This window comes from Boleophthalmus pectinirostris, unplaced genomic scaffold, assembly GCF_026225935.1.
Source record: "Boleophthalmus pectinirostris isolate CB_2022bp ecotype Guang Dong unplaced genomic scaffold, ASM2622593v1 HiC_scaffold_6, whole genome shotgun sequence".
NCBI lineage: Eukaryota > Metazoa > Chordata > Actinopteri > Gobiiformes > Gobiidae > Boleophthalmus > Boleophthalmus pectinirostris.
Window position 1 is genome coordinate 11,650,414 of NW_026571447.1, and position 19,707 is coordinate 11,670,120.

Consider the following 19,707-nt stretch of genomic DNA (forward strand, 5'->3'; position numbering starts at 1 on the left):
GAGAATCCGTCAAATGTTTTCCTCCACGGACATGTTATTGCTTTGTTTGGAACGTTTCACAGTATGGTATTAAACCTATCAATCTTCATGGAGATCAAACGAGGCCAAGTTACAGGTCAGATCTGTGTAAAAGTAAAAGAATCACTGAAAAAGATCTAATTAAGTATTGGTTTAAAAATGTACTTTACAAGGAAAAAATTGACTTGTTTTGCATTGAAATTCAAAGCAGTTTTTTTTTCTTGTGTGTTCCAGTTCCAGCGCGGATCGTTAACATCTCCAAAGACGTGTCGGTGAACGAGGGCGAGAATGTGAACCTGTTCTGTTTGGCAGTGGGACGACCAGAGCCTACGGTCACCTGGAAGGTCCACAAATGTGAGTCAACACAAATCTTCTATGTGTGTCTATACATAAGGTATGGATTTCTTAAAGGTCCTATATTACAAAATTTACTCTTGATGCATCAAAACAGACCTGGAGTTGTGTTTTGTTTCATTCACACATTTGAGTAATCCTTTATTATCAGTCTGTCTACATCTCCAAAGCTCAAAATGCTCTGTTCCACCTTGTGATGTCATGAAGTATTTGTTTTCAAGTTAACAGCTTTTTACCTTTAGTTCAGTAAAGATTGTCAATTCCAGGGCTAAACTAATTCAAATGATTCTAGTGAAGGTTTATGAAGTTTAAGAACACAGGGAAGTTGTGTTACCACATGACACCACAAGGTGGAACAGAGTGTTTTCTGTTTGAGAGAAGAACTCAGCCTAAATGTTGTGTATTAAACATGTGTGAATGAAACAAAACACAACTCAGGGTATATTTTTGATGAGGAAACAACCTTATAACATACAGTAGATCACAAAATATTGTAATATGGGTCCTTTAAACAATGCATTTTGAACTTGGTCATTTGTGGTCAGGTTTTGGAGATGGTTTTCTTTTTACTATAAGTCTGCTTTTCCATGAGGTGGAAACTTGAGCTTTCACTAATATGGCCATTGAGAGCCAGTGACAGATCAGATAAACATGTTATAGCATCTTTTGTTTCTGTAAAGATTCTCTCCAGAGTCTCACACGGTGTTTGTAAGCAGTGTTGGGACGTAACTGAATACATGTACCGAGAATAAGTATTCTCAATGCTAATTTTGACTACTTCGACTTCCTTTGTCATTTGGTGGTATATATTTACTTTTGTTACGGTATTTGATCGTGTAATTTTGCCATCAAACTGCACATTATTAGTGAGAAAAATAGACAACCCTGCTCTTGTGAGTCCATGTGTGATTCTACTTTCTCCAGTTAGTGATAGGAAATAGTGAAACAAATATAAAGATATTTTGAATACTAGTATGTTGCATCTTTACACTGTAATTTGAATGCAGCTCTGTGTAAAAGCATTGCAAGTATTCAGAATACAGAATTTTGATTGGACCACATATCAGAATACATTACAAAATACATTCTTATGCAGGGATTCTGTAACAAAAAACATTTTCAAAGTATTCCTCCTCGTCTCTGGTTTTAAGATACTGTACTTCTGTAGCGTTAGATCCTGCATCTTTGTACTTTCTCTGACTTCGAGTAATAACAAAATAAAACCTGTCTGGAGTTGTCAGAAGTATTTTTTCCCACATGATCCTCATCCATTGTCTCCGGTAGGATCAAATTCCCCAAATGCCTTTTAAAACGTATAGACATTCAGTCCCATTATTTCAATTGGTGCTTTTGGTGCTAGACTGGAGTAGACAGCGTTAGAAGAGCTCCGATAAAAGTCAGATAAAGGCACTCGTATGCACGCTATCAGCATCTATCAGGCCTTAGTGCTTGAAGCTTACAAAATGGAACACATAAGGATTTGAATAGGAATGATAAGTTGTGTAACAAGTAGCATCACATCAGCCCTTTCTGTGGACTGTCTGATAGCAATTATTGTTAGCCTCGGATGATAGATTGTGGGCATAAAGGAAAGCATTTGCAATTTTCCACGTAACTTTCATTGTTACAATCAATCACTATTTATCTTTGTTCATGTGCTCGAAGCTGAGAAAATGGGTAAGAATAAGGATTTGAATTTGTTTTGCAGATTGCGTCATTATAGAATCTCCAATATTTCCGAGGTGTTCTCTAATTGTTAGGGTTAGTGTTTATCCAATCTAAAGAAGAGCTACGATTGGGTTGGTGGAAGGTAGAAGTAAAGGAAAGCTTTAGCTATTTTCCACGCATCTTTAACTCTTACAAGTAAGTGCTGTTCATTATTGTTAAAGCGCCTATATGGCACTATTTTGGATGATTTCAGATCAGGAATTGCCAATCTCAACTGTATTAAATATATATAATATAAAAGGCAGCTGTGAAATTGAAAACTACCGCTTCACAAGGTGGAAGAGAGATGTAGGAGATGTAAGCAGACTAATACATTAGGATTACTCAAACACACTGTTGGGCAAGTTACTTTGAAACTGTAATGCGTTATTTATTACCTATTACTGTCATTTCAAAGTAATTCGTTACATTACAATATTACTGCATTTAAAATGTAAGGCATTACATTACTATTGCATTACTTTAAGTTACTCTCACCAAAATAACTTTTGCGCTGTATATGGACTGAACCAGGACTAAACCAGGTCTAAACCAGGACTAAACCAGAGCTGAACCAGGACTAAACCAGAAGTGAACCAGGACTAAACTAGAACTGAACTAGGACTAAAACAGGACTCACTGTAGGGACGGGCTCGAAGGAGACCGCAGGAGAAAGGAGCGGCTCTGCTCCGCACCTCACGGAGGTAAGAGCGGCTGTCACCCTGATCGCTCTTTATGGACCCTGCTGCTCGGGCTCGCGGCCCCTGATTTCAGCAACTATTTGCAGGTACCCGAGCCGGTGCAAGAGTCTGTTACAGCGCGTAACTTCTGCCTTCCTTCATCGTGTCCAGAAGTCCAACTTTTTGTGTGATGGTTTGCATCTTCCTCTGCCTTTTGGGTGCGAGCGCAAGAGCCTTTGTCGGTGCAGAACGTTTCATCGACGTTGTGGGTTTCGTCGGGGAGAAAACTTGCAACCGTACAGCACTTCAGAATCACACTGATACAGATTGAACATGTATTTAAATTTGGCAGCTGAACACATTCTGTACTGTACTGTACAGGAGACAGGAGTCCCTTGGCCAATCAGGACGCAGCGGGAGGAACGCAATACGCATTCATACAATGTAAAAAAAAACAGGGCATGCAAAATTGCACAAAAAAATAAATAAATAAAAATCTAAAAAGTGAACTGCGATTGAGGGACGAGTGTAAACCAGGTCTAAACCAGAACTGACCCAGGTCTAAACCAGGTCTAAACCAGAACTGACCCAGGTCTAAACCAGGTCTAAACAGCGTGGAGTTCTTTGTCTCCTTTCGCCCGCGGTTACCTGAAGGTCTATGAGGGCGCATCTCCGGTGTTTCACCGCTGCTGATATCGAGGTGATTTTAGCGAATTTTTATGAAGAAAAACCCACCACTTCAATCCAGGTTAAAAAAACACTGTAACGCGCGTTACTCACATTTGTACCGAGTAAAATATTACAATTTTTCCCCCTGTAATGCCTCACATTACTGCGTTACAGCAAAAAGTAATGCATTACTGTAATTTGTTACTTTTATAACGCGTTACTCCCAACACTGCTCAAACATGTGTGAATGCAGCAAAACATAACTCCTGGTATGTTTTTTATACGGTGACAGCATTATAATATGACTTAAAGCTCACAAGAGTCAATGCTGTACAATATATAGTCGGACATTTAGTGTGCTAGAGTTTTACCACATGCTAAAAGGTTTTGAATATGTTTGATTGAGTCCTTGAGGTGTTCTCCAGTTTCTGTGGTTAGTAGGGGTGTGCAAAAATATCGAAATATTGATATATATCGTATCATTTCATGTGATGATACAGTATCGATATCGGGGACTGCTATATCGATATATTGCCAAGAGTATATTTTTTTTGGTACATTTTACTAAATTATTTAGTTACAGCGCTACAGTTTTGGTGCTTAATCAGTGAAAGGAAACTCGTTTTTGCGACACATTTGACATTTTCACAGTTTTGATGAGTAAAATGGGCATGTTTCGTATTTACTTTGGCAAAAAGAAGATTTGGTTTTGAACAATTGATTTGAAATATATCTTGTAGTACTGTATCTGTGTATCGTATCCGTTTACTGATACCCAGCCCTAGTGGTTCGTGCCCATTAAGGATGTGTGTTGTCATGAATTTGGTGATATGATTCCTATCACGATATGCACCTCACGATGGAGTATGTCATGATATATCCTGATCCTAACACAAAGGACCATGTTTTGTAATTTAGCAATAATTACTTCTTTTATTATAGTCAAGTACAACTTCACAAGAACAAAATAGTATGAGTTATAATTATGAGAACTGTAAGTGTAACTGATGAAGTTTTGATGAAAAATGGGGTTTTGGGATTGGGATTTCAGAATTGCGCAGTGAAGTATTGCTATATATCATTGACACATTTTTTTCTTACACTCCTACTGTCCATCCAGGCTAATGAAGAAGTGTACCTGCCCAGTCCATGATCGTGTTGCATCTTATAGTCCCGTTCCCCTCCTCCTCCTCCTCCTGTCTGTATGAGGCTGATCAGGATTCAGCTCTGGTATACGTCTTTATCCCTCCTTCTTGTGTCATCATTCCAGAGCCAGCTGCTTAATCTCCCCTTCTCTCTCATTCATACGCTCTCCTTTTCCCCATGTCCCTGCGTTTTGTCCCAAACAGCCACACATTATACCTAATTATCCCCAGCACGCCACCAGTAATCAGCAGCATCTGTCTTCATCCGCCCCGTCAACTAGGACCACCGCACCGGCACGTGCTAACTTTTACCGTTAAATTAGCTCTATTTTTAGCCCGTACCGTGGCGCTGGGGTGGTCGGTGGTGCTTGATAGATGAAGTGCGGACAGTGTGATACGATCAGCGTGCGATTTAATGGTACCCTTGTCAACGCTAATGTCCAAAGTCAGTCACGGCGCGGTGACTTGGCCTCCAGAGATGATATGATTTGAGGCTTTGTTTAAGAGGTAATGTGCCACTGTGTCTTCTGTTTGGCACGTGGACAATATTGCACTATACTTAGACTGTGAAAGGTGGTCTGTCCTATGGCAATTATTGTGAGCTTCGGTTGATGGATGGTGGATGTAGAAGGTGAAACGTTAGCAATTTTCCATGTATCTGTCTGCTCTACAATTACAATTAATTATACAAGCCAGTTATTATATTGTAACATATATAACGTATATCGAACAAAATATTATGACCAATTTGAGGTGTAATTATAGCTGTTAAAGGGCCCATATTATACTATTTTCTGATGTATGTTTGTTTGTTATTCTTTCAAACAGAACATTCTGGTCCAACATGTGATGCCATGTGGTAATACAGGAAGTGCTCCACTGTGTTTAAACTCCATACACCTTCACGTAACTTAAGTTATAAGTTGCTCCGGAGTATAAGTCGCACCGGCCAAAAAATGTGTAACAAAGAAGAAAAAACATATAAGTCGCACTGGACTATAAGTCTAGACTATTTTATAAGACTATTTTATAGAATTAGAGACCAGAAACCGGCATTTCATCTTGAAAGGCAAGTTATAGTAATAACAACAGAATAGAGAACAACAGACTGTTAATGTCACATATGAACAGTTCTTCAGATAATTATAGCATAAACAACAGAACAGAACAAGTTTACCAAACTCTCCATTTCACTCCAAATCACTAAATCCATTGAATTCTAAATCCTCGGTGTCACTTCTGAACAACTCCATGACCTCTGGAGGTAAACAGAACGCCACTTCCTCTTCTGTGTAGCTGTCATCAGACTCAGCATCCCGACAGGATGGTTTTGATTTTCACTGAAGTCCAGGCTTTGTCGATCCATCCAATGACTTCCAAGAAAGTTGCATCTTGCACCCTCCTGGTTACTGTGCAGCTGTTTTCACCATCCTCGCCTTTCACCAGTCCCTCACAAGTTTATTTCACTACTTGCAGCAGGACAGCGGCTCTTTCTGCAGGAGACATGCGCAGTAGTGACAGTGGTACAGGAATAATAGGAGCAGCAGATACTGACACACAAGCCTAGAGCCTCTCACACCTGTCAGTGTGAAAGTTTTAATACATAAGTCACACTGGAGTATAAGTCACAGGACCACCCAAACCATGAAAAAAAGTGCGACTTATAGTTCGAAAAATACGATATATTAACTATTATGGTCATTTCTTTATTTAGATTGTGACGTACCATGGTAGAGTGAAAGTGGATTGAGAACCACTGCTGTATGACAATGAGTGTCATTAATCTTGTGGTAATGTTGTGGTATGTTTACGGGCATACAGTAGATCATTATCTCATTTCTGGAGATGATGAATTATTAAAATGACATGTACTCATCTAAATTCATGTAAATAATCTGATCAAAGTCTGACACACCCAGTATATAATCATAAACAGTTTTAGGTGGAAATAAACATAAGCCAATAATGACTTCTTCAGTTATCTGATTTTACCGAATCCGTGCTTCATTCTTTCATTGTTGTTTTTTTTTTTTTTTTCCTGTTTCCGTGACTTAAACTATGACTTTTGCACCACTTATTGACTGACCCAGGACTAAAACAGGACTAAAACAGGTCTAAACCAGGACTAAACTAGGATTAAACCAGGACTAAACCAGTTTCAGTACTGATCTGGTCCTGTTTTGGTACCTGCCTCAGTCTTGGTCCTGGTCTCAGTCTCAGTCCTGGTCTCAGTTCTGGTCTCAATTCTGATCTGGTCCCGTCTCAGTCCTGGTTTCAATCCCGGTCTGGTCCTGGTCTCAGTCCTGACCACACTTCAATCTACGTGGGCGCACCTCCGGACCCGTCTTGATACTCAGTCTTGGTTTAGACCTGATTTAGACCTGGTTTAGTCCTATTTTAATCTGCTTTTAGTCCTGGTTCAGTCTGTATGTGGCGCAAAAGTCTGGCATCCCAGTTTAAGTCACGGAAATGGGAAACATCCGTTATCTGTTTTTTCCATTATTCATTTAAAAACAAAATCGAAAACTGAAAAAAAAAAAGTTTTTTTCAATTTGGTTTTGGAGACAAATAATGAAGAAAATAGTTGTTTTTTCGGTTGTTTTTGGTTTTATTTTGAGAAACAAATGAACGAATGATACATGGATTTTATTGGTAATGTGGTCCAAACAGTTCAAACGCAAAATTGATACTTGTGACCTTTCAGCCATGTTAAAAATATACCCAGAGTTCATTTATTATGTTTTTTTTTTTTGCTCCAATATCTGTACTTTAACTTTAAGATGCATTGTGTAACTTTTCTGGTGGAGGGTCCATCAAATTATTTTCTTCATGGAGATGTTATTGCTTTGTCTGGAATGTTTCACAATATGGCATTAAACCTTTTTTTGTATTCACAGAGCCAAACCAGACCAAGTTACAGGTGAGATCTGTGGAGAGGCGACCCCACTCAGTCAGAATGCCTGTTTTTCTTAGTATTTTTGAGCTATAAATCCACTTGTAATTGACTAAATGTAAGGTTTAAAGTCATACTGCGAAACATTCCAGACAAAGCAATAACCCTCCACCAGAAAAGTTACACAATGCACCTTTAAATTACAAAATTGAGTACTTCTTCTACTACTGCTTTAGTAAATCTCTAGAACCTATTCCAAACGTAAAAAAACAACAAAAAAAAGAAAAAAACACCACCCACGTCTTTGCTCTATTGAAGTATTTATTTACCTTCAGTTGCCTTCACTCAGCTGTATCTTCACTCGGTTAGCGTCGTCCAGCCTGGCTCCTGACCGCTGGGATGTGCCTCTTCTCTGGTGTGATCGGGCAGCCCCTGACAGCTCCTCTGTGTGGATAATAGTACATCCGTGAGCACCAGGCCTTCAAGCTATAGCAGGTTTTACTTCTCCTTTGACGGGCGAATAAATTGGCCGCTCGCTGTATAGACTTTGACCCCCGCGGAGAAAATATCAACACTCAATTTACTTCCCGTCCATTATCTGAAAGCGAACTTCGGAATTTGGAAGATATAACAAGACAAATAATATAGTTTGGGCCTGACACTAAAGTGAAAGGAATATAATGGGGCTATCTGAGGTATCTGAGGCGTGCACGGTTGGTTTTTCATAGCGCAGGGGAGAGGACTTGATTTGGGAGACAGGAAAGCACACGGCTTCAAGGGAACGTGGTATTAAATAGGTCAGTGTGGACTTGCGCTAAACAGAACGTAATTATAGAGCTTGTTATTGCGGTTGGCGTAGAGCGGTAATGTAGTTCTCTGGAAGGAAAACAAAGCTGGCTAGTGTGGCAGTTCCTAGTATAAATAATAATATTCAGAGTTGAGTTTCGGGAAATGGCTTGAGAGGTTGCTCGAGATGGTCAAACATAGTCAAATCAAATGTAGGATTGTTAGATATAATAAGCTACAACAGACTCTACTAAAGGACTTTATTTTTAATTTTAATATTGAGTGGTTTTAACGATTTAACTAGGGTTCATTATGCAAATCATATTTTTTTGCGTTTTCTACCGGGTTATAACGTTACATCATCAACAAAGTGGTTTTCTGAATCATTCATGCATGTTTGAGTAATCTTGCGGTCTCTCACGGGCACTATTTGAACCTCTTTTCAGTTGGTTACACAAGACGGCATGTCTAGTCTAAGGCACAGTCCTCAAGACTGCGTAACCAGAAAGCTCTCAGCTGTCTCCCCACATGTCAGTCTCTCCAGCATTACCTCACAGGCTCCATTCTTCTCCATTCTCTCCTTCCACAGTTTCATTGTGAGTGTGTGAGCTTCTGTTCGCAAGGTTAGTCTCGCAAAGGTCACCGGTTCAGTATTTAGCACTCATAACAGACTGTCTACTGACTACCTTGATGGAGAGCAGTGGACTTGTTGGCTGCTTTTGTGGCTACCTGGCTCACACACACTTTTTTAGCTCAGTTTTTTTAACATCATATCATGGAAGCTAAGAAGGTGCAGCATGTGCAGTTCAAAGGACACAAGTAAGGGACTGTGTGAAAAGAACTGTGCAAGAGGCTAGCTAAGAAACTATATATGGATATTTGAGGTTCTATAGGCTTTATACACCATATGCAGCAGCAAATGTGGAAGAAGATCCTCCAGAGGAAATATTTTTAGGGAAATGATCTATGGATGGGCATGATTAGTCGACTAATCAATAATTGATCGTTAAGAATTTTGTTGAGAATGTCGTTCATTTTTAATCAACAAACTGAATGTAAACGTGGGCCTCACAGTCCCACGTTTGGGCTCTGCTCTATGATCAGGTTTTTTGAGTATCCTGGTTTCGTCATGCCTTACACAGTATCCAGCTTACTGCAACATAAAGTTGCACGTACATCCAAAAGACAAACACTTTTCTTTTTTTTTTTTCATCACAACAGTTACCAAAATAAAAAAAAGTGACCAACATAAATAAAGTGAGTGAAATGACTGTTAAATAAAGAGTTGAGCTAAGAGCAGCGCTAATTGTTTATGCAAATGAGCCATGTGGGTTTAAGTTTAATTTCTGTAAAATGTACAAATGTGGCAAAGCAGCATTAAACCATTGATAATCTCAAACAGGCTGATGTGGCTCTATAGTGGTTATGGTTTATATGTTGTAAAGTTTATTTATGCAGATTAGTAATAGTAATAATGATGATAATTTGAATATAAAAACGTTAATGATGAATTGAAAATCAATCATTAATTCTCCCGATGATCGATTAAGAAAATGTAATTGAATGCCCATCCCTAGAATGAACCATTTCATCCACCAACTGAAACACCAGAGAGGAGTAAGAGTGAGGCCTTTCCTGTTGTGTTCCTCCTGGACTCTGCTGTGATGCTGCAGGACACAGAGGCTCTTGGCTCTTCCTCAAACCACCCTGACACTGATCTGCTGACCCCACCTGACCAGTCCTCCTCTTAAACTGCACCGAGACCTTTGACTGAGACACAAAGGCCACTGAGAAACTCATAGTAAATGTTGGTGCAGCAGAACTTCAGTTTCTCTCAGGATCAATAAAGTATCTCTCTCAAATGGAAGTGCATGAAAATGATATCTCTCTGTATTTTTCTATATTTTATCAGTCAGTCACCAATCCCTTGAGCCAGATTCAGACAGTACCATCCTGTCAGATTTGTTTATTTCAGTGACTGATGTGAAATGAAGGAGCTCATTGGTCAATTATTTACAAATTAAATAAGTTTAGTGATTCTGTCCGCCTAAGCAGCCGTAATTGTTCGGATAGGGACGAGTTATGCATGTCCCTGATTGGCTAATCCACCTGTCAATCATGCCAATCTGAACTCAGGGAGATAGAACCTGACCTGACACATGACACATCTCCGTAAAGTATCGGAAAAGTGCGTATTCTGTATCCCAGGCAACCACAACAGTGTTCATTTTGAAACAACGGTAATAAAACGTTGACTTTATTTGTGTCAGAACACTTGACCCATTTCTGTGGCCAGGCTCGGTGTTGTATAAGGCTTACTGCAGTGATGTACTTGCTCCCTGTATTTCCCCCGAGGGTCAGCTGCTTTTTCTGTTTTACTCTGCTATGTATAAAACGTCCTTCCTGGCATACTTTCTCAACCTATGTACTGAGAGTTTGGAACAAGTGCTTACAAAGAATATCCGCACACACATACACACACAGGCACACACAGATACACGCACTCACGCTCCTTTAACTTTAAACTAAACCCCAAACCTTAACCTTTTTTTAGCATGTGTCTTTAAATGCGCTGTACCTGATTTTTACGGTCTTAAAAAACTTGAAAAACAGAACGAGACTATTTCAAACTATTTGCAAAGGTTCTGATCATCCTAATTATTCCCACTGTTGAGTTTGTAAGTACGTTTCACAACTTTCAGAGACAAACGTGGAGTTTACCGTGAAGTAACGTTAGTAACAATTGGCATGCTAGCAACACACTTCCTGAACAGAACAGAGTGGTCTTATTTTGACCATTTATACAACAAATCTAACCTGGGCCATTACAATTTTTTCTCAGAAACATGTTGCAGGCTTTTTAAATCATGTTGCTGATCTAATAATTTACGTTATGGGTCTCCAACCTTTTTCCTCTGGTGAGCTACTTTTACAAAACGAAAATGCCTGAGAGCTTCTAGTTTTAGTGGTCACAAGAAATTAAGCATTTATAAGAGCCACGGCAAGCCTTAAATAAGGTACAGTTAGATGCCTATAAAAGATAAACCATTATCCATTTATTAATGTACAAAGTTAGACATCAGAATGATACATGTACAATGGTAAAAGGCAGTTAATTCATCACATTTTACTTAATGAGCACAATACGTATAATTCAGAAATCCCTTGGCAAGGTACTTGGAGGGGGGGGCTCCCGAGCTACAGGTTGGAGACCCGTGATTTACGTCATGAGGACCTGATTTTTAGCCAGGCTGGTGCCACCTAGTGCCTCTGCTCAATTTCATTTCTCTTCAGCAGCTAGGTCAGGAATCAGAATACACTAGACAGTTTCCAAGAACCCCGGAAGTTGTAGACCGCGCACCGGCGAATCAGTGAAGAGCTATGAAGCCATGACATCAAACTCAAGCATCTGTTTGGGTCCCTTTTGTGGTACAGCACAACAGTAAACAAAGTGGTCGAGATAGATGTAGACGAAGCCATACATTCTGTGTTGACAACGATTCCTGAGATCGAGGATTTAAAGCTGTAACAAAGAGAATGTTTGGTGTTTTTTTTCAAGGGGAAAGATGTTATTGCCCTTCTTTCTACGGGATTTGGCGCATTACATATGTCACAACCAAATAGCAGCGATTGGTTAAATCTAAAAAACTACCTGCCTACTGTCGAGTGAACGAATCCTAATGCTGTGAGGTCAGACAGTTTCCACGAAGTGAAACTGGCTGATGAATCAGGCTACTGATTTTTGTTCCCATAAGAAAATTAGATCTCCAATACTGAATACCGATTGCATATTTAACTTTTACTAGTTTTAGTTCTGATACAGCTCAAGATCACTCTAATACTATTCAGGCTGATTTCGGTCCTGTTAATGTGATTTTTTTAATATTGATGCCTGTTCAAATGAAGATCTAGATTTGATATTAGTTCTAGAATTGATTAGTATCTGATTTTCGATCATTTTGACACGTCTACTGTGAGTGCATATAGAGTTTTAACTTCCGCAGTCTTAAATACCCATAGGCTCACACAAACATATAGCTCCCCTGTATATAGTCTGGTATAGGGAGGTGTCCTATCCTAACACCTGCAGTCCCAATAACAAACTGCATCTGACACCACAGAGCGTCCGTGCTTGTCCTCACTCCATTCTCCTCTGTCAGCACTAATCTTTTCCTTCGCTGCCTCCCCCCTCTCTCCCTCTCTCCATCCCTCCCCGAAGGCAAACCACTTCTTCTACCTCCCGGCCCATATAGAGCTCCGAGGAACAGATAGGAGGCGCCGCAATGCAATTCCGAAGGAGTATTTCTTCCGTAACCGTAGCCATCGGGTGCAGGCAGGTGACCATGGGCGGCGAATGGGAGGAGGGGGGGGCTGTACGGTATGGAGAAGCCCAAAAGAAACAGCAAGGACCTACACGCCATCTGGTCCCATTACTCACACTCAGCACGGGAACAGGAGTTGAGTGGGAATTGCGGGAGACTGAGGAGATAGAACTGGTTTAGTGGTTGTTTTAAAGGGTCCACATTATGCTATTTTCTGATCTATTATAATTTTGTTTCCTCATCACAAACATACCTGGAGTTGTATTTTGAGCTCTGGAGATGTAGACAGACTAATAATAAATGGTTACTCAGACATGTGTGAATGGATCAAAACAGAACAACTCCAGGTCTGTTTTTGATGAGATAACAACACTGTAACTTGGCTTAAAGCTCACAATAGTGGCACAATATGTAAATTTGTTGAGTATTTAAGTATGGCATTCAAGGTGTGTGTTTCCTAATGTTGTTTTCAGTATGAATGGAAAAATGTAATTATTGATTAAGAGGGGGTATTACGCAAAATCCACTGTTTGGAGCTTTTTACCTAGCCTGATTCATCAGCCGGTTTCACTTCGTAGGAACTGTCTGACCTCACAGCATTAGGATTCATTCACTCAAAGGTAGGTGGGCACTTTTTTTTATTTAACAAATCGCTGCTATTTGGTCGTGACGTATGTAATGCGCCACTAAAGGGGGCTAACTGGTATATTAAGCTTTTCCAAACCCTTTAGGAAGAAGGGCAATAATGTCTTTCCCCTTGATAAAATTCATCAAACATTCTTTTTATTCTGGCTTTAAATCCACGATCTCGAGAATCGTTGCCAACTCAGAATGTCCGGCTCTTCGCCGATTGGCTGGTGCCCAGACTCGCACTTCCGACAGTATACCGTCTAGTGTATTCTGATTCCTGACCTAGTCGCTGGAGTGAAATTAAATTGAGTGGAGGCACTAGGTGGCGTCAACCTGGTTACTTTCTACCATGTTCCTTCATCAAAAACACATCATCCACGATTGTTTGAGTAAACTTGTGACATCTCCCTATATGAAATCTACTTATGGTTTGCTGTTTCTGTCCAAAACTTGGCCCATAAGCCTATGTGACTTCTGCTCCCACACATGAATTTTACATAAATTAAGAAAAGCACGATACAAAACAATACAGTACAGCTTCACAAACCTGATGTGATGTTCAGTAGTTTTATTTGTGAGATGCACGCTGATGTGTACGCTCTGTAGGGGAGTGGAGGGACTCAGATCACCAAAAATGAAAAATTAAACTTATAAAGCACGTTGTTGTTTTTTGCAAATATAATAGAATAGAAGTGCACCATGCCATCTTTAAGTGTCGTTAATGGTTAACAACTAATACAAGATTATGTGCAGTATTTGGTGTAAATGCAAGTTTTTTGTTTTTGTATTACAATTACTTGTGTTACAGAGGGTGTGGGAGCTTATAAACTCACACTTCATGTTCAAAATAAACTTTAAAAAATATCCAATTATACAGAACAGTCTGATTTTCTAATGGCGATAACACTTTGTACCAGACTATAGCTCGCTAAAATAGTTTTAATCTACAAACCCTGAAACATACAAAGCACAGAATACAAAAACAGCATATTAAGTTAACTTTTATTTTTCCAAGTTGTAGATTTATGATAGAGCATATTCTTGGATAACACGCTCTGGTATCTGTATTTTGTATGCACATTTTCTATTTACCCAGTGTACTGCAAGAGAAAGCTTTGTTGAAAGTTTGTTGTGCTCACATGCAAAATTAATGCCAACTTTATACAACTTTTGGAGTTTGAAAAAGCTGTTTTAAAGTTATGCACTTACAGGGAAAGTAGGAACGAGTTAGAACCACAGGTAACGTTTTCAAGGTCTCGCAGCTTTAAGTGCTGTTTGTGAACGGCATCTAAGAAATACATTAGTGTTTCTAAATAGACTTCACAGGTAGTGGTTTGTGTATTTGCTCACTTTGACTGCGTACTACTTACCAACAGCAGTCCATTTGCAATAGACTGGATATAGAAATGGACATAGCTAACCTGCAAGCAACCACGTTCTGCATAGGAAGTGAGCATGGGGGCACTTCTGGCTCTATCAACTTTGGCTTCAATTCACTTAACATTGAAAAATCGTCACCCCTCTCTCTGTAACTGCTGCACTGAGCCTCATCATTTTAGTCTTAAATGTTCGTACTAACCCTGCTCCACATGATCCTTGTGTTTTTATTTTGCTATTTTGTCCGTAAATCAATTCATATTCCCAAATTGGAACTCGGCTCCAAATTCACCCCATAACAGCTAGCCTCTTGAGCTTCATTTGACTGGAGCTGAACGCTGTAAAGTCCACTTCTTTATACAGTTTGTGGTTGGGTACACTGGCGCAGATTGACAGCCACACCTCAATCAGTTAATAATCTCGTGATCCTTATTCACTGACAGCTGTTAGTTTCTTTAACAACATGCAAATATTAATCTCATGAAAGAAAGTTTGTCTTACATTTTCCTACAGTTGCCAATTACCAAATGCATAGTAGACAAAGTGGATGAAGTGTCTTGCCTAAGGACAAAGCAACAGTTTGCACAACAGCCATTTCCGTCCCACCGTGGCACTTGGAATTCCCAGCGGTCTCTCATCCAAGTACTAATGCTGAGTCAGTTCTCCTGACATCCGTTGTAAATGTGTTCCATTGTAACAGTTGGGAAAATATGGATGAGAAAGTTTAATGTTTATTTTGTCAGCTTATGTAGTTAACGTCAGGTATCGCCAGCTCCTGTTAATAAATAGAGTCTGTTAACTAACGTTAGCTGTCGGCGACTCAATTATGGCAGTTTGACTTTTACATGTTCAATAATTCATCCGACTCAGACTCTTCCAGCCTGAGTTTGTGTTTTGGAACCTCTATTTGATTGGCCGTTCCATTGCACTTTCTCAAGGTGGAGGTCGGTTTTCCCTGAGTCCCGAGTGCAATAGAATGCAGCATAAGCGGGCCCAATCCTGTTCAGACATATTTTGTTCTCATTTGTTAATCACTATGGCAACAACCCTAATTTTATCATTCGTAATCAACTACCATGGACACTTAAAATACTTCACCATACGCTAGGGCAGGGCTGGGCAAATTATGGCCTGTGGACCATATGCGGCCCTTTAATCTTTTTAATCTGTCCCGCCGAACTTGAATAATAGTAATAATAATAATAATTTTCAATGTTTTAAAAGTCATTTCAATAAATAGTGAATATCATGGGACTTGAAAGACTGATATTTTCTTGTAATGCTTTGTAATGATTTTCAATTATGGGATATTTCACTATCATGGGATATGTTTTCTACCTATCCCATGTCATTTTTTTCTCTTATGAGGTGGATTACCAAAAAACTCCATCCGTCTGCTCCTGGTCCGGCCCCTCCATCAAATTTTAGAGCGCTTTGTGGCCCACGAGTCAGAAAGTTTGCCCACCCCTGCACTAGGGTGATCATTTTCAAAATCAAAAACTGGGACACCCCTGGTTTGTGGAGGTTGTAGTGCGTAATTAAGTAAAACTGTTATGCACTCAGCACTAATGTGAGTCAGTATAGTTAAATTTTCTTTGTGTTTTGGTCATTTTTAAGCAGCTTTTTTGTATTTTACCTAAACAAATGACAACGTGTGCCTCTGTTTAGGTATCAAATTGATTAAAAATAGGGACAGCTGGAACATTTCTTGTATAAAACTGGGACAAATCACTGGTTTTGGATAAACTTGCTGGGACAGGGGACACAGGGCTCAAAACTGGGACTGTCCTGGGTAAATAGGGACATTTGGTCACACTACCATACGCCAAAGTGCTCAGACAATGTCAGCCAATATGCATTTCCAGTAGAGGGAACTGACCCCTATACCTGCTGGTTCTGGGGTAGACCACTCTTCTTACCACCACTTTAACCACCACGCGAGATAAACAGTCCGTTATTGTGACCCATCCCGTCCATCTAACACATGCTCCGGACAGCTGTTTGACGCTGACACAAACTAACAAGTGCTAACGCTAAAACACAGGAACACGTGAGTGCGTCAGTGCTCCAGGCTTTACCATGGTTTTGTCAGGAAAGGTTAAACGGTTATAGGAATCTGGAAAGTAGAACGTAGAAAGTGTAGACAGAAATAAATTGTAATGATTTTTATCTTAGCTCAAGGCAGCAAATGTGATTTAAGAGATATGACAACAGAGTAGGAAAATGAAAATATAAAATGATGTTATGTACAGACCATATGGGAGGTTATTAAGGCAGTAATGTAGAAATATCGATTTGAAGATTGGTGTAGGTGTATAATGTGTTTTGAGTAGTGTGTTTGTAGGTCAAAAGAGCTGCTTAAATGTGCAGTGGAAGAAGAGATTAATGAGGGCCTCAAATCGATAATAAATTCACATACCAGATCAATAAAATAAATAAATAATAGTTTATAGCTCAAAAATGTATCTAGATCTGAAAAACATGCATTGTAATTTTTTTTTTAAGTATAGTCATTAAAGATGCACAGTGTAACTTCTATGTTGTGGGGTCTGCAACCAGCTTGTCTCCATGGAAATATTATTCCACAAAAATCCTTAACAAAACATGTATTCTTACTGACCTGGTCTGATGGTTGTCTCCATGGAGATACATAAGTAAAATGTCAGAGTGTGAAACATTCTTGGCAAAGTTGTAGCTTCTTCACAGAGATCAGCAGGTGACGGAACCTCCACCAGCAAAGTTACGCATTGCAACTTTAAGACTGCGATGTGCTGTCCGCATCTATTATAAAGCATTTTTAATCCTAAAAACGTTTTGTCTTCTAATGTACATTAACTTCTTGGGTTGTTTTTAAAGACAATACTGTTAGTTACTAGTTAGTACTGTTAGTATTACTATGAAACATGCTTATAAAGTTATTGCAGTGAATAATTAGGAGCCTAGAAAGTGAGGAATAACAGTTTGTTTTGTTTGTTTGTTTTTATTTTGCAAATTAAAGTCGCACTATGTAACTTTTCCGGTGGAGGTTACACTACTTTCTTGTCTCACAGAGAAAAATATTGTTTTGCCTAGAATGTTCCATAGTATGTAATTAAATATCCTTCTTGCATTTATTCAATCACTGGTATTTTTGTTGCGATGCTAAAAACTATCTTGAAAAACTAAACATGTATTGTTACTATGAACAGGGTCACCTCTACCTCAGATCTGACCCGTAACTTGGCCTAGTGGGGTCACCTAATTGTCTCTAATGAAATACTGCACATACAGTATGTTTAATGCCATACTGTGGAACATATGAAGCAGACCAATAACAGTTATCTAAATTCCCCGTCTGAATAAAAAAAAAATTCAAATAAAATCTACAGTAATTCTTTTATAACACCTTGAGACCCCTGCTGTTTAGTCTCTAACTCCAGCTGTTAAAGTGCACATGACAGGTCTGAGAATTAATTTCACTGAAACATTAACAACTTGATTTAAGGTCTTGGTAAAAATAGTTCCTTTTTTAACATTTAACTGTTACCCTAGCAACCATAATGTTAAAAAGGGCCAAAACTTGTCTAAATTGTATAATTGCTATGATTAGACCAATAAAAATAAATGACAAAACCTTCATTTTCTTAAATGAATGTTTAAACTGGCAGAAAAATGCCTTCATTACACATAAATTGTCACTGCGTCTTGGTTGAATTTTTTTTGGTGCTAACATACTGTAGATAGAAGTAGTCAGTACTCGGCATTACTTCTTGTGTTTTTGTAACTGTAAACCTAAAAATTATTAATATTTAGGTACTACCTCACCAAATCAAGTCATAATTAGAAAACCATCATCTGTCATCACTTTCTATCTGAGTCCGTCTATATTTCTCTAAAATGGTGGAACGTAACAAAGTAAAAGGAGTAAAGTGCATTGAATAACGTTTCTGGTGGAGGATCTGCCATCAGATTTTTCCTCCATGGAGATGTTAATGCCTTGCCTAAAATGTTCCACAGTAGCATTAAACATAATTGCATTTATTCAGTAGCAGGTGTTTTTATTGCTTAAAAAACATGAGCCTCTCTACAGATCTAATGTTCTGTATAACTGTATAACTTGGCTTTGTGGTGGCTGGAGAAATCCAGTTGCCAACTGGGCAAAAGTTGTGTTTTGTTTTGTTTTTTTGTTGTTGTTTTTTTTTTGTCCAGTTGACAAATTGAATTTCTTCTTTGCCATTGATTCTACCTGGACGACTGAGGGATTTAAAAAATATCTTGGCTTGGTGGTGTCACTTTTTACCTCCATGGAGAGATCTGTTTAATGCAGTACTGTGGAGCATTCCTCCACCTGAGAAGTTACATAGTGCATAGTGTATCTGTGGATACTTGTTACTTTTACTTCACTACATTTGAGAGGAGGTATCTGTACTTTCTGTTCCACACCATTTTTGAACTGGACTGAAAAGTAAAAGTATTTTTTATTGTCTGAAACCTGCTGAAAAGGCTGAGGGGTTTATTTTTTAACACATTTGTACGTTGGGCAAACTAAAATATACAAATAAAAACAATTAAGACAATTAATACTGTTTTTGTTGAATAAAATTCAGCACAAATCTGTAAAAAAAATTGTTCATTTGAAGCTTTATTAGATCTGAAAATCTGTGTGAAATACCTTTACTTTTTTTTAAAGACTTTTAGTTAAGTAGCTTTTTTTCATGTTTTTTTTTTTCTGGTGGAGGGTCCATCAAATGTTTTTCTCCATGGAGATGTTATTGCTTTGTCTGGAATGTTTCACAGTGTGGTATTAAACCTTTTTACCACAATGGAGACAAAACCAGACCTCATTACAAGTCAGATCTGTGGAGAGGCAACCCTGCTCACAGTAAGAATGCCTGTTTTTCTAGATATTTTTGAGCTATAAAACCACCTTTAATTTAATAAATATAAGGTAGACCTGTTTAATGTCTATAGCCATAGAAACAAGCAGGTAACAGACCCCCTAAGCAAAAAGTTCCATAGTGCACCTTTAACTACATTGTAACATTGAGTACCTCTTCCATCACTGCTTCTCTATAAATGACAAGCTTCTCTGCCAGCTTGTGTCCTTCTTTGTTTTAAGCTCACCTCACACCTGCGAGCTGTTGAAG

General features: G+C 38.9%; 1 protein-coding gene across 1 annotated transcript in view; it reads left to right on the forward strand.

The window, feature by feature from the left end:
* iglon5 (IgLON family member 5) overlaps positions 1–19,707 on the forward strand; it is a 106,689-nt gene that overhangs the window by 37,495 nt on the left and 49,487 nt on the right. The window contains exon 5 of the mRNA XM_020940510.2: positions 253–372. Within this exon, the coding sequence (XP_020796169.1) occupies positions 253–372 (120 nt within the window). The remainder of the gene's footprint in view (positions 1–252; positions 373–19,707) is intronic.